The sequence below is a fragment of the Anas platyrhynchos genome, chromosome 1 (assembly GCF_047663525.1).
Source record: "Anas platyrhynchos isolate ZD024472 breed Pekin duck chromosome 1, IASCAAS_PekinDuck_T2T, whole genome shotgun sequence".
NCBI lineage: Eukaryota > Metazoa > Chordata > Aves > Anseriformes > Anatidae > Anas > Anas platyrhynchos.
In genome coordinates this window covers 96,066,292-96,082,675 of record NC_092587.1, presented here as the reverse complement: position 1 = coordinate 96,082,675, position 16,384 = coordinate 96,066,292, and the positions used below count along the sequence as shown (strand labels likewise).

The 16,384-nt window shown below is 37.3% G+C and overlaps 1 protein-coding gene across 13 annotated transcripts in view; it reads right to left on the bottom strand.

Moving 5' to 3' along the window:
- EPHA6 (EPH receptor A6) overlaps positions 1–16,384 on the bottom strand; it is a 520,880-nt gene that overhangs the window by 76,768 nt on the left and 427,728 nt on the right. For all 13 annotated transcript variants that reach the window (XM_072025112.1, XM_038183870.2, XM_072025089.1 and 10 more), the window contains one exon: positions 6,445–6,506. In XM_072025112.1, the coding sequence (XP_071881213.1) occupies positions 6,445–6,506 (62 nt within the window). The remainder of the gene's footprint in view (positions 1–6,444; positions 6,507–16,384) is intronic.

The window sequence follows — 16,384 nt, the reverse complement described above, 5'->3', positions numbered from 1 at the left end:
TGTGACTTCTCATCTAAAGTCCGTTCTCTCCATACAGTATCTAGCCAGTACTGTGTCCATGTACAGAAGTTTTGTCAAAACCATATTTCTCTAGCTGCTCGTAAGGATCTCATGTGATAGAGTATTAAAGCCTTACTAAAGTCAAGATTTATTATATCAACTGCTTCTCCCATACCCACAAGCTTGTACCCTGTTACAAAAGGAAACCAGACTGACATAATTTGTTTTTGACAAATCCACATTGGCTCATACTTATCACTGTTATCTTTAAGGTGCTTATAAATACTTTTTTTGATAATTTGTTCCAAAAATGTAACAGCAGTTTGACATTAAGCTGACTGGTCTGTAATTTCTTGGCTTCTCTTTTCCCTTCTTTATAATACATAGCTGACAGTGGCTCTGTTATAATCTCCTAGTTTCTCATGTATTTTCCACAAATTCTCAAAGATAGAGCACACTGAAAGTTTCCACATGCCACAAATTCTTTTTGGCTTCAAATACAAGACAGTTGTTTGTAATAAATTTCTCGTTGCTCACTAGGAAGAATATCTACAGGGCTTTAAAAAAAAAAACACACAGCATTTGCAAATGAACTTCTCACAGTAGTATCAGGAATTCTGTTTTCTGCATCTTTTAACAAGGTGAAACATTGCTCGAGAAGAAATGTTGGCTCTGTAGCATCACAGACACTAGCATCTCAGCCTAACCTCTGGTCACATACATACTTGTTGCTTCCCATTTCACTATTAAGGTATCACATTCACTCAAACTCAGTTTCGAATTTCCCTTTTTTTTCCTTTTTTCTTTTTTTTTTCTTTGGTTCAGAAAAGAAGTATCTGTATCAGTAGTCTCCAATGCAAGTTTTCTTCTATACAGAGTCATTTCTGAAAACAAAGGAAATGAAAATGCTGCCTTTTTTCTACCAGGAAAGGAATGTGCCTCCAGTAAATAAAAGTGCACACGAATGCTGTGTGTGAAAGCAAAAGAAGGAGTATTAGTTATGAGCTCTAATGTTGTTGCCTCTCTGGATGCAGACAAATAATAAGGGGAACCATTAAACTTCAGAAAGGCCATCTGGCCTCTTTTCCCCAAAGCTGACTGTCTAGTGAGGCCATGTTAGATGGATTTACAACATATACTTTACAGCATCATTTTATAGAACTTTCTACCAGTCTTCATTTTTCTTCTTTCTCCCTTTTCCCCAGCATCACTAAATGTAGGTGTCTGCTGCAGCATCTAAACTCTAGTTGAAAAAAGTGAGAGCCTGATAGCAAAGCTGCCCTGAGAATAACTTCGTAACGATTACTGCATCAAAGAGCAATATATCATAATATTTTCTCCTTCCAGTAACATATTTTTTCATGTATTTTTACACTTATCTTAGCTGCTGCTAGACATGCCTCAAGGGATTAAAATTTGGTGATGAATTCCTGGGTTTCATTTGCTGTACTGTCTGCTGCTGTTAATGTTTTAAGGTAGTTAAGCATATTTTATAGAATCTTTAGAAAAATATTTTCTTTGGAAGAAAATATATTAAGGATTTTTACATGCTATGCACTCCTGTAAATAAATCTATTTTTTTAAAGAGTATTTTAGTTTTCTGATGTGAAAAGAAATATATCAGTTTTTAGGTAGGAAGAAGAGCATTACTATTGCAAATGTTAATAGTGAAGAAGGCAGAAAGACCCTGTGGTTACCCAGGGTAGTAAATTAATCCCTTCCTCCTACAACTCAGAGATTCACAAAACTGGACAAGACTGGAGCATCTTTCTTTGAAACGTAAACATCCATCTCTTCGGGGAACAGTTAAGGGAAAATGCTGCCAACAATCACGAGCTGCTTAATCCTCACATTCTCTTTCCCACATGAATCCCTGGAGAGCACACAGTCTTCTTTGCTGTGGGCTGTTTCTTGCCTCATTGCCATGGCTATTGGTTAGCACACCTTGGACAGTGAGCGGCAGTAAGACGCTGACAGCAACCTGGTGGTCTGCAGCTGCAGACAACACTCACAGGTAGCACACTGAAAGAAGTTATAGTACTCTGGTGACAGCTTTTTGGTTATTTTACAGTTTTTAAAAAGCCAGCTTCTAGCTGTTTTCCCTTTCTGTGGTTTAAATCCCCAGAATGAACAAACCACAATGACAATGAGCACAGGCCAAAGCCTGCACATGTTCTCCACGTGGGAACTGAACCTATGAAGCAGTAACTCCCCAAAGCACGCAAGCCACCGTGCCTCATTATGATCATGTTCCTGTTCATGTGATGCTAAATGCAATTGCTTTAGCCAAGAACGACCTGTTAGATGGAGCTGTGAAAAAAGAATAGGAGATTTAATAACTACATAAGTCTGTGAGACATCTATTTAGGGAGTAGGCTAAGCAGGGGAGGGTGTATCAGTGTGAAAAGACCAATCTCAGGATGAAGTACCTTTATAAGAAATATTGTGATCATCTGACGGGTGAAATATTGCTCTGTCAGAGCACAATAGCTAAGGACTGAAACTGGGATTCAGACTTGGCTATTACTGTATCACTCTCCAAACTCCTGCATGGGCTTGGGTACAACATGGCACTCATCTCTGTTTTCTCTCAGCAAAATGGGGATTGCATTTATGTCACGTATGAAGGCTGCAAGATCACCCAGCAGTGATTCACGTACCAATGTGGTATACTCAGCCATGGCCATGCTCAGAGAACAGGCACCTTGAACCTACTGAAGTGGCAGACAGCTTATTAAATAGGTTTTGCAGTTTTTAGGCATTTACTTATTTATTTCATTATGCATCTCTCAGTTGTCTTTCTTGTCATATCTTTAATACACTGTATCAACAAGCATGAGCAAACATATCTGACTGCAACAATCCTATCTAATTACTGAGTACATCCTTCCATCAGTTCAGATAGCTGTCCTTTCAACTTTTCATATGTTTATTCTTTTACTCATATGCTTGCAGGATAAGTGATTGCTAAGATCTCCATTACACAGGCAGGTGACTGAAACAGAAAGACAGTGAGTCCTACCCAAACTCTGCATGTGAAGTTGGTAATAGGACAGGAAATTGCTTAAGTGTCAGCTCCTTTCTTCCTCCACACAGTGTACTCTTATCTGGCAGCTGTGGGAGCAATACTGAAAGAAGAGCTTCTAGCACATAAGAAAATACTAAAGTGGAAGCTCACGTCCCTTTTCAGAGAAATCTCAAAGTGTCACCAGAAGTGAGTTCACGTGTATCGTATTTCTGGTCAAATGACCACTTCTTTGACAGCAAATTTCAGGTTTACTTTTGTAGGATGATTAATATATACATCAATCTTGTATGAGAAAAAAAAAAAAAAAAGATACTGAGCTTCATCTTATGATAATGAGTTTTATATAACTGCAAAAATAATGTCAGATTTTTGAGGGAAATTTGGTGTCATGTGTCTCCAGCAATTTAGGATGTCTCATGGTGTGCAATCTGCTGTAGTTAAGTGCCATCATCTTACAGAATCAGTTCTAATTAGCTGATGCCCTTCCATTATAAAAATATCTACAGCATCTTCATGCTTCAGCATCTTCAATACTTGCCAACTTTTTACCAAAAAGCTCAAAGTTTGCAGTTCAGTGTATGGGCTATTTTATCAGGTGGGGAAAACAATTTGGCTGAGTTTGATTTTTAATACAGCTGGTATTTCATACAAATAATGGCAAGGCACTGGTGTATGGACTTGGCCACATAACTGAAACTAAAATACAGCACTAAATAAGATGGAGGAGGGGTGTAAGCCACTCGCCTAGGATTCAAGGGAATTGTTTTCATTTCTGATCTCTGCCATGCACTTTGTGCACAATACTCTGAAGATCACTTAACACCTTGGTGCTTTATTTCCCTATCTGTAAATCAAGGAATTGGAGACTACTGAGAGTTTAGGTTTAGGGTTCAAGGAGACTTCTACTTGGGAGTTTAGGATTCCTGGCACAACTTGTTTGCAAAATGTCTTCCCTGAGGAGTCTTTCTTTGGACTCTCCTCACACAGCTCATCACAGAGTCTCTCTTTGAGACTGTACAACTGACCTATTTTTGCAGGCCTCTGAGGAAGGACAGGTTGGAGGGATGTGCTGGGTAATGCCTGCAGGTTGCACCATGGGGGAAGTCTTTCTTATGGCAAGAAATAGATTTTTTTTTTCCCCTCACGATCTCTCTATAAAAAGATTTTGCTCTATAACAAGTCATTCTTTTAAATAATAAGGAAGATAGACTATATCATAAGCTCTTCCAAATCTCAGCACATAAAAATTGTTATATTCACCAAATACCTTTCATTAGGATTGTTAAAGATAAACCCTCTCTGCTTCTTTGTATCTTCACAAAAGCTTTTAAAACTGTAGACTTATATCTGCAGGAAACAACTATTATTAATGAAGCAGCTGGGTTTCTTCTTAAATAGGTTACTTTGCAGCCATTTGCTCTGCTAATTATTAACAGAAATGCTGATGATATATCTACTGTGCTTTGGGATGCTGAATATTATCTAAAATCCTTTTAAAAACCATTTGAGAAGAATAAACCACATCTGAAGTGTGAATTGAAACTGTAAAATAATACACATGGAAACCAGCTGCAGAAATGATTAACTCACATTTTTCCCCAGCAGTTTTGCCTGCAATATCTTTTGCAATGTGAGAAGTATTGCTTCACAATAACATCATAATTTTGCTGATGTCAGTTTCTATTAAAGTATCCTAATAAGTAGTAATTGTTCTGACAAATAAAAGCACAAGAATAATAATTAAAATATAGATATCATACTAGAGCATCTCAGAGAAAGGTAGTTCTCTGTCATGAGTTATTTCAGTATTTGGTTTAATTCTCTTGTATGAAATTTTGCACACATACACATACACATGCATGCACAAAGAGCAAAGTTTTGGGCCCAGGATAGTCTTCCTGGGTCACTGCTATAAAACTGCAGACCGTGGAAAACCCAAGTCCTTGAATTAGTGGCAGTCTATCTGTCTCATGCAGACGGACAGAGAGATGAGCCAGAAAGGCAAGAGGGATGATCTTTTAAACCCAACCAGTTTCTAGAAGACCTTCATGATATCAAACTCTCTCCAGAAGATAACTTGATTTTGATCAACTATCAAATTCTCACCAGAACCTGTGGTGTTGGTATGTTTCTGACTACAGAACAGATGTTAGTCATATATCTTGACAAGGAAGACAAAAAAAAATATTTTGGACAGTCAGTGGACAGCAAGGGATGCTACGGAAAAAAAATACAACAGAATAATCAAAAGCAAATGGAAGGGATAAAAAATGTGTAGGAATATCTAAAATAATGGCTTTGGTGTGCTTTCAAGGTAGTACCCTCTGTTGCAGATGCTCTTCTTTAGATTACCTCTTTTCTGAATCTGCTGTCAAAGTGCTGTCTGTATGACTTTCCCTCTCACTCACTTGTGTGTCTTCTTTCTAAAGCATTGTCTGTTCTTTCCCTCCTGGTTACTCACTATTTTCTCTTAGCAGTTCCTTCTTCCTGCTGCCATAACATCCTTTGTCATCATGATCTAGATTTTCCTACAAATATTTTCACAGCTCCTCAAGGAACACCTGTCCTTTGTGCCTGGGCTACCCTTTTCAAGCACATCCACAAAACCACAGTCCTCATCCTGCCCCAGACCTTTCCTACAGTCCCAGCTTTACCATTCTGCAAAATGGCAGTGGCAAGTCAGCAGGCTAGTAAGGACTGACATTTACTTTCTAAGGCAAATTTGAAATACTTGACAGTCACACAGTTTCTTATGTCATTAGGCCTCCAGACACTTCCAATGGTAGTGTCAACAAAGAGGGTGTTTTAGGATAAGTTTAGCTTTGGGGGTCATCCTTTGCTTCTCCTTTTCTAAGAAAAGCTACATACAATCGTGCCAACATATTTTTCACACTTTCTATAGCCCTTATTTAATGTTTAGAGTGACCTTTGGGGGTTAATTAGTGCCGGGACACTTTACCCATGAACTGTTTTCTAATTCAATTTATTAAATGCAAGTAACCATAAATAATTATAAATCAGTTACCGAGTCTATTCCACACTTCACCAGCCAAAAATATCATAACAAAGTATTTTTGAAGGTGATTGTGCAAAATGAACAGTTTCCATAAACCTAGGTATTTATGCTTCAATTTATCTTTTCCTTCACAATAACACTAATCGAAATACATTTTACTAAATATGGTAGCTACTCTTGTAGAAGAAATCAATTATATTCTTAAGTTTAAATCTTCTTTTTTTCCAGCTATGCTCTAATGTATCACTGTACCTTAGAAATGTACCCTGGGGAAAATGCTTCTATTCTTCACTAAAATTCCATGAATAACATTATGTAGAAATTAATTTATGATAAATGATTTAAAATCTTAACCTAGAATGGCTTCTTATTCAAATGTCATCAGAAAATGGCACCTTACCCGCAGAAAGGAGTCAAGGGATCCATTCTCCATGTATTCAACTACAATCATTACTGGTCTGCCTGCAAAACAGCAAAGAAACACATTAGGATTACAGATGTATTATGGGGTTTTCATATTTCCAACTGTTAGGCACAGATTAGTGACATTACCTAAATATGTTACGCATTTTCAAAATCCTCATTTATATTACAAACACAACTCCTTGTGTTATTCTCTAAGAGTTGTTTTTTTTTTTTTTAATGGTAGCAAATTAGCTGAATGTACATCATTTGCTGTGGTGTATTCTCCCCTTAAAAAGGATCAAATAAGAGCCAATTATTTCCAAATAACAATACCTGCTGTACCTCCCATCAGGAACTGCTCCAACTGTCTTAAATCTACTTTGAATATATATCTATGTCTTACAATAACAGTTTGGAATATATCTAAGGCAAGAAAAAAAAAATCATAAACCATCTCCATGAATTAACATACTCAGTGCCATGATTTTCCTTTTCAAAGAAAAATATCTCAATGATTTATTGGCAAACAGAAAGACAGAAAGAGATACCACATAAATCCCTCCCAGATTGTGTGTGTGTGTGTGTGTATATGCATGTATGAGTGCATGTTGCCTTAACCCAGCAAAACTGAATTCATGATTGCACTTAAACATACACACAATGTTATCCAAATAAAAGTTTTGCTCAACTAGCACAGCTTTCCAGTTAGGTTCCAGGATGGCATCACACATAAATTCAGCATTCTTTAGAATACAATAACAAGTTATATTAATTTCTTATGAAAATATCCAAATATGAAGATAAACTTTTAAAGTGGGCACTTTACTAAATACCATTTCCCTGTTGATATCCAGGACTAAGCCACCACTTTGGAACTGCTTGACAGAAGAGGTACAAAGAGCATGTTAATCAGGCTGTGCTGCAAGATGTTTTTTAGAATTGTTAATATTGCAAGGAAGCCAAACTAATGTAACATATAAGTATGTCTGGAGGATAGGGAAGGAGGTAGAAAGTCTTAGAATGTGAAACTTCTCTTTTCCCAAGAAAGGTTGTCTCTTTTGGGGTTTGTGCAAAAGTGGTGCTGCATCAATTGGTGAAAACACAAGTCCTCCCTTTTCACTTTCTCTAAATGTTAGCTGTGCCAGTATTTTTAAAAGTCCAAAAGAGGCCCCTTTCAGGACCCATCTCTCAAATTATCACAGTGTTTTATTTGGACAAGGTCATGAGAAACAAACACAATATTCAAGGTGAGAAAGCACTGAGTGGCATCATGGACATTCCAGTACAATTTCCTTTATATCGTTCTCTTCGGTTTGATTAATAGTGGAAGTGTTAATTAAACTGTCCACAATACACAATCAACCACAGACAGGTATTTCTCCTAGGCTAGTACAGCTAACCTTGTATTTAAAAAAAAAAACAAGGGGTTTCTCTGTTCCTTCTCAACATGTTGACATTGTATTCCATGTGTGCTGGTGATGCTCATTCATGTGCCTTACTCTAGTCCTTCTCGAGTCCCTCACAACATTCCTTCCATTCCTTCATTTGTTCTAATAAAATTTGGTGTTCTTTCTGTATTTACCCTCATTTACCCTCAATGAATAAAACAGTGCTTAATAATGTTTACACAGTAGTAAATTTTTTGTGTGCGTGTGAAAATTTTCAGCTGCATTCTCTGTCTTTTTGAATAGCCTTTCTGAAGTGTGAAGAATTAACAGCTTCTGTTTTTTTTTTTTTTTTTTTTTTTTTTTAATTGAATGTTTGGTCTCACCTACAAGTGTACATCTGTTGCCAAATCAGTTTATTTATATTTATCTGCATCTGTTGCCTATACCCTGGTTTTGCACCATACATTTATACAGTACATCAATTTTAACCTACTAACAATCAGAGCATTTGAAAAAAACAAAAACTTCTTACTTACTTCCCCTTGCTTACATTGACTAGTTCTGTAGCCTAGTCTCTTTCGTTTCAAGCACATGAATATCTAGATTGCCATACTTCTACTATTCGCTTATTGTCCAGGGACTGAAATCTCCATATGAAAGGAATATTCTATAATCTAGAGAAGTAAACAAATGGCAGTCTGATGCTCGAGGATCTTATTATATGCAGAACCTGTCTTTACAGACAAGCTTTCTAAAGCAAGCAGTAGTTTCTACAGTGTTGCAGACTGCAGCATCTTGCAACAAATAGGGATGTAAAGCCAGCTTTCAGATGGTATATTTGTTCAGGCCAAAGTTACCCAGAATTTTCTCTTTTTGGGTAAATGCCTCTAGTTTCCTATTTGTAACTCTTTGGCACCCTATACTTCAGAAACTATTCTGTAATTTTCTCTAGAGTTTCATAGGCTCTCATCACATCTTTTATGCTCCCTAGATGTAAATACTCTAACATAAATTATTTTCTTACTTACTTTGCAAAGTCAATTTTTAATTCTTCTATGTTCTCTCCCAAAATGCACAGCCACCCCCCCAAAAAAACAGAAAACAAACAAACAAAAAAACACAACGCAACACACAGAGAAAAAAAAAAACAAAAACCAAAACACCGCATGAACTATTCTTCATTTTGCTCAGACCAACAGTATGAACTTCCAGGCCGCAATAACAATGAAATGTATCTATATGCATTTATATTTGAATTTAAAAAGAGATTTCAGTATTTTTCACTAGACAATGTTTATGAGATTTTAAAATGCTTGATGTCTTCCTTTAATCACTCGAAATGGCATGCCTTAACAAATCAAACCAACCCTGATGAAAATACTGTATAATACATGTACAATGAGACATTTCAAGAATACATACAAAAAGTCATCTCTGTATCACAGGAATGGCATGATCAGGTAAACACACCAAAGTAAATTTCTTCTCGTCTTCAAACAGGTTGCTGTATATTGGACTACCTGCACAGCATTGCGCATTTAGGAATTTTGTTGAACAATAAATTTAATCACAGAAGCTGATGTTAGCTTCCCACAGGCTCAGTCTGTATCCCTTCCCATGCTACCTTTAATTTCAAATGAACTTGATGTGAGATAGTGTAAACCTTCAAGACACCAAAAAATGAACCCAGCTACATCCCTTGACTGCCTTAAGCAAGAATCCTAAGTCTGGAACCTAACACTAACTTCTCCAATGATCTTCTTTTAGTACATCTGCACTTGATAAAAGCCATTGTATTTTGGCTGCAAGCTTAATATATCACTGAAGATATTTATGTGTTCTTAGCTGGATTGTGACAGGCAATACAACAGGACTTCTAGCCAGTGTAATATTTGTCTTTGGAGTACATGTAGATCAAAAATGTCTCAGCTACTGTTTTGGTTGCTTGAAGATATAGTAATATAAAACTGCTACACAGCAGATTCTAGTGAATACATTTATCTTCAAGATGGTAATACAAAGGTTCTATGCTCAGCAAACAATTCTTGTAAAATAATTCTATAGGTTTGAAAATTTCATACGATGATCTCTAAGTATTTTACAAATATAAGAACACCAAGTATCAGGATAGGTAAGGCAGGACATAACTTGATTTCAAAGGTGTGGAAAAACAGGTTTGGAAAATCAAGTGGCCCTCTCCACCTAGAGAGAGGAGTCTCTAGGCCACATTTGGGTACCAATACACTATGTTGTACTTCATTCCCTAGCTCAGGACCTTGCAGAGACACTTGTGTGGTTCTACTGTGCATTCACGTTGTGTGAACAGGCTCTCCCATTCACAGCTGTGGGAATGGGACTAGTAACTGGCTCTGGAGAAGCTGGCTGAGATGTGGGGATGAGCAGCTGACTCCAGCACATCTAAGGGGAGAATCCAACATTGGATGTCTTGGTCCAGAGACTGAGCCTCTAGTCCCATGGGCATGCAGTGGGACTGACTGGAATGTCCACAGAGAAAAACAGATCCTGATAATAAATGGCCACTGGGTCCAATCATTTCCAGGTCTGGGAAGCAAACCCTGAAAGCACAGCTCTACTTCTGATGCCCTTAATGTAACAAAGCACAATCTGGGATGGCTAACCTCTAAAGGGTCTGAGGATGGCAGCCAGCACAGGACTGGCATAGAACAAAGTTCTTGGTAAGCCAAAAGCTATGCATGAGATTAGTTGCTGTTAATTTTATTTATTTATTTACCTGCAAAGAGTGGAAAGATTAAGATGAAGAAGATGAAGGAGGAGGAATAAAAGGAGGAGAAGGAAGGGGCATTATTTAGATTATGAAAATCCGTGTTGCTCTCACAGTATGGAAAAACATCAATTGTTCATCTTCTAAACAAGGACACCAATTAATATTGGTTAGATGGGGGCAGAGAAGTCTCTGAGAGGGAAGAAGTATCTTTGAGTATTTTATCATGGGGTAGGCTAATGCAGTTCTGGGAGTCAGATGCAGATGGGAGTCAGAGAAACTCTCAGGGCTCAGAAGGACAGCCCAGATTGCAGTGCATCACAGATACAGCTCTGCCAGCATAACAGGAACCTGCCCTGCCCCCTGTGAAAGCCCACACATAGCCACAGGAACTCTGTAAGGGAAAGACAGCATGTCCCAAAAGGACCTCCTGTAGGATTAATAACGAGACTCCCCTTAAGCAGGGGTGTTCTACACCAGATAACTGGACACCTGAACTCTAGTTTGAAGGCCTGACAAACTCAGGTGAGAGTTTTCATACAGATACAAGCACAGGCACCAGACAATGGCTGAATATGAACCAGGTTAATTTTACAGTCAAGATCCATGTAAGAGAAGTCAAGGAATAAGGGCACTGGAAATGGCGTCAACTTTTTTAGAATAGAAGATAGAGCTCATGATCATCTAGGAGCTAAAAGCTACAGATTGCTGGAAGAGAGCATACAACTTCATAGTTGAGCTGGGGGAGAACAAAACACAAAAAGGCTTGAAAATGAATTCAAGGATTAAGACAGCATAACAAGTCATTCTTGCAGCAGTTCTAGATACCCAGCAGTGCTGGAGTGGGAAGTACTGCAAGAAAGACTTTTAAAGTATAAATACTACATACTTAATGTAACTATATGAAATTATAATCCTATTTATACATGACAGATTGATACCATACCCACATTCTCTGTTTTTTATAATTTCTGTGCAACTGTAATTATTTCCATCCCACTTGTCCCCATTACCAGACACCTGTCTGGTGTATAGGCTAAAGCAGCTTCCCTCTTCGCACAATGCAGAGAGCTCTGGCTCTGGCAGATCCCTGTCAGACTCCCTGCATCTCAGAAAGTCAGACTGAACATGCAAGAGCAGTATCAGTGCTTTGGATGATCTGGAAAAAGGACATGGATTTCATTATTTAGAACTTAGATGAATCTGTAGGAAGCGCAGGGGTTATTCATGGTTTTGATGCAAATACTACCTGGTGACAAGTGGCTGACTGGTTTTGACAAGGTGTTTGTTTTTCCCCGAGAAAGTTTTTCATTAGAATTCTCCCTCACAGCTGTACTGTAATGCCATTGAAACCAAATTCAGCATAGATGACAAACATTCTGTATTGGTGTCATGCCTCCTCAGAATGCATGTTACAATTTTGTATTTTCCACTGATCAATCTGCTTCACATTTTTTTTATAAGCAGAAATACAAAAAAAAAATAAAATATTAAAACAAAGCCACCATTGCAGAATGTTGTAAAACACCACTTGCATTTAAAATTCACATTATATATATTTTTAGATGTCTTTATAATTTTTATCCACAAGATTTTGATAGCATGTAATCTAATTGAGTGGTAGAATGATGAATAAGGAGAAGAATTTGAAGTGTCATATCAATGATAAGATATTCAGCTTGTTGTCTCCTGTTGTCATTTTAAATAATACAGCAAAGCCCACTTTAATGATTTTTTTTTTTAAATGTAAGATTAATCCTCCACAAAGAATGTAGTTAGTACATGCTCATTCCTACAGTCTTTACTTATAATGAAATCTTTAATACCCATTATGGGAATAGATCTTTTAACATAAACACAGGTTATTTATTCTTCCACTTAAAGAGCAAAGGCTTTGAATTTTCTCTCATGATCATGTAAGAAAATATTGCTCCACTACTTCTGCAGCTCTGAATTCATGTGTCCAGATAGCGTCTCAGAAGTCACCTGTTTGACATTTTTTCCTCCCAATCTGCTGAAGGATTTCTTTCCATTCCATCCTTGTAAAGCAGGGGAGAAGTCTAAGAGAGCAAAATACACAGCACCTTTAGCACTGGGCTTTTCAGCACTCTAGTTGGGTGCAAAACAACCACGGTAAAAGGCTGTGTCCCTCGTTCAGGTGCACAGGGCTCAGAAGGCATAGCTGGGTGTCACACGAGGTCTGTTTGCTACACACCGCTTCCAGTAGGAGAACCACTTGCTGTGGCACTGCAGTGTCTTCGCTCCTGCTACTATCAGTGATGCAGTTGTATGCATCACATAGGAAGAGAATTAATTTCAGGAAATAGAAAACAGGACTTTTCATAGCACTAAAACAGTGGAGGGGGGAAAAAGAAAAAGAGAAAGAAAGCCAATGATTATGGAAAAAGCAAAGGGAAAAAAAAAAATCTGCCAGGTCCAATACACCTGAAGGCAATGGGGATTTTTCTGCAAGCCATCCCAGACTGAGATCTGTTTTCCAACTAGCCTCAAAAAATACAACTTGCAGTTCCAACCCCCCTCTTGAAACTTCAGAAGCCAGAGTTTGCAAAAGGGGCAGCATTCACATCCATCCATCTTGCTGTTACAGGAAATCACATAGATAAAGACTACTTATCTTGCTGTTAGTGCTCTTTCTATTATCCTGTGTCCCACATAACACTTTTCATTAGTCAAGGAAAGCTATCTTCACAAAACAAATTGACAGAAATATAAAATACATGAATGAGCATAAGTTACTATTATTTAGCAACATGGCAACAGGAGAATGTGCTGCAGAAAACAGAAGGTTTAGCAGTCTTCAGCATTGCTGCTTCTGCAACCCCTAATCCATATCACTCCTCTTAGTGTGCCTGGAAAAGAGATTCTGGAAGGTTTGGAGGAAAGAAAGTGGAACTGTAAAAAGAAAGCATTTGCATTGTTTCCATGATTTCTTTCCTTGTTCTTGTCTTCTTGTGAGAGAAACAAAGGTGGGTATGCGAGGGAGAAATAGTGTCTAAAATTATACCAAACAGATACAATAACTAGCCCAAATTTTGGTGTTTTTTTTTTTTTTTCCTTCCATTTATACTTTGCAGCCATATATCTGCGAAAAAAAAAAAAAAAGAAAACAAAAAAACAAAGAACACCCACATTTCTTCTAATTTCCTTATTTTGGGTTAGTTATCTGTATTATCCTTTTCTACATGTTTATTAGCTTTAGAAATCCAAAATGGATGAAAAAGTTCTGTCCACATACATTCCCAGTTTGAACTTCTGTCCTCAGAAAATGCATGCCATTATGTATTGGTTGTAGGTTTTATACACTAGACATGCCGGTGAAATAGCACTGAAGCTGGAAAGAAAAAAAATGGAAGAGTAATTTGGCTCAGATATCCTAGAAAATGCATATGCAATAAAAGAATCAATTTGTTAGTCACCAAGAAAGGTTTAGTAATTTTCATTTAACAAAAAATACAGCAGTTGAGGTACTGGAATCCAGAACAGGGAAAAATGCATTAACTGAGGAAAAAAAAATGGTTACTTTTCTCATTATTGGAGTACCATAAAATTATAGTTGAGTTTCACTATGAATAATTGCTCCTTGATGGTTCTTGTTGAGCAATTTTGTTCAGTAAGGGTCTGTCAATACCATTTGCTTTCAATTGTCAGTTTATACAATATCAAGAATAATGGGCTCACTCAGGTGCACTTCGAAATTGTAGTAAAATATTAATTTTGGGGAAAAGAAAACTGATAATCACCTGCTTTAGTATTCTACAGTTATGTTTGAGTTTTTTTGAGAATCTCCCTATAATAAATGTGTAGATTACCATCTACATAGTTTGTTAATGTAGTTGCAGTACTGAACATTGTGGAAGGAGTTGGGGAGGTTTGCTTAACAGGGCCTTACACCCACATCTAGTTGTTCTTGTCAACAAAAAAATCATGAAAGAAGTTTAGCTTGAAAGAAACAACAGTAAAGGTATTTGATTTCCCTCCTTTCCTTTCCAACCCAGCAGGTTTAACAATCTCTCCAACGCCCTTCAAAGACAGCAGCATACCAGAAGATTTTCTGACCCTAACTTCTGCCAGGTAATATGGGTATGCATTCAAAACGTAACAAACCCTTTACACATGACTGAAATCAAGAGCTGCAAATACACAGCAAGAGCAGGAAGCTATGAGTTCCCTCAAAGTGGAGCAAATACTACTAGTTTGGGAAATTAATTTGAAAAAATAGAGGCAGCACTGGCAATTTTTTTTTCCCCAACATGCACACAAATGTGTGTATGTATGCCTGTGTAAATAGGAAGAAAGGGGTAAGCTTCCACACTCACATCAATGTATGTATGATGAGGAGCAGAAATTGCTACATGGTTTAAGAATTCAATATCATTTTTGCAAGGATATCGCTTGAAAAAAAAAAAGTTTTGCTTTCATGGATCCATCGGTCACGAACCATTACATTATAGACTTACATCAGCTAAGTCATGTGAATTTGTACTGTTAACAACTGCATTGTGAAAAAATGATAGTTGAATCAAAAGGAAACTATTGTTTTAAAAGGGGGTTATTTTTGCAGAAATGTAGGATATATTTTGGGGGGCCTCCTGAAAGTCTTGCTTCTAGTGAAACACTGTATGGACTGACAAACTTTCAATGAATCTATTTAAATATTAACACCATGCTTTAGCATAGCTATGTCTGGGTTTAAAAAACACCTACATCTGAGGGAATCCATTTATGCAGAAAAATGTTATGTACCATGCCAACAACATAAATTAATCTCTAAGTTGGCTCAATGAAAATATCTTTTACAAAAGAGAACGTCTGCGCAATGTAAAGTCAAAAAACAAATTACAAAAAACTGGACATCAGCTGTCAATATGATGGCAAAAAGAATACCACCTGCTTGTCTACCCCTAAAGTAGAAGGGGAAAAAGGAAAGCAAGAGCTAGTTTGCCCTGCCAAGCCATTTTCCAGGTGCTTCTTTAGGAGGCTTTCCAGTTTAGTTTTGTGTTTCACTTTAAAAACAGCTCTGGGGAATTCTGTAGAAATAAAAGACGTAAAGGCATTTTATCTTGGTAAGGAGTATTTTTTTCCTGACTATTTTGAAGTAAATCTGCCACTTAACTTGAGTTAAAGGTTTTGGTAAATAAAAAGAACATCTCATTATCTTTTTTCCCCCTGACCCTAATAGCAGAATAATGCAAGCATTTTAAGCCTTCCATGTAGTTAAATTCACTGAATTCTTACACATAAGCTATATGTGAAGTAATTAGGCTATAATTCAGCAAAGTTATTAAACATTAAGTACTTCTGTTGGGTTTATGAAAGCTACTGGCCAATATGAGCCTAATGTCTCAGATAATGGAAGTGAGGTCACTCTGCTATCAAAGGTAGCAGTCGAGCATGCTTCCTTCTAGTACAAATAAAAAAAAAAAACCAACACAGTGATTCTCTTACTTTTAATGAGAGAAGGTAAGGACTGGGGACAGGGGAAGCATCAAGACTCCAGTGGGCATGATTTTGCTCACCTGTTTCTGTTCTAACAGCCACAGACTGCCATGACAACATGGGTATCAGCACTTAAAAACCTTCTGGGAGTACTGTTGCCTTGGGTGTCTTTGTTTCTTGGTAAAGCAATATTCAGAAAAAAGGTCAGGTGTTGAGTGCAGGTTTTTTTTGTTTTGTTGTTGTTCTTTGTTTGTTTGTTTGTTTGTTTTTACCCAAAGGGTACATCCCTTCTGTCTCTACTCATAGATTACGGATTCAAGGATGAACTTCTCTTTTTTACTGAATCA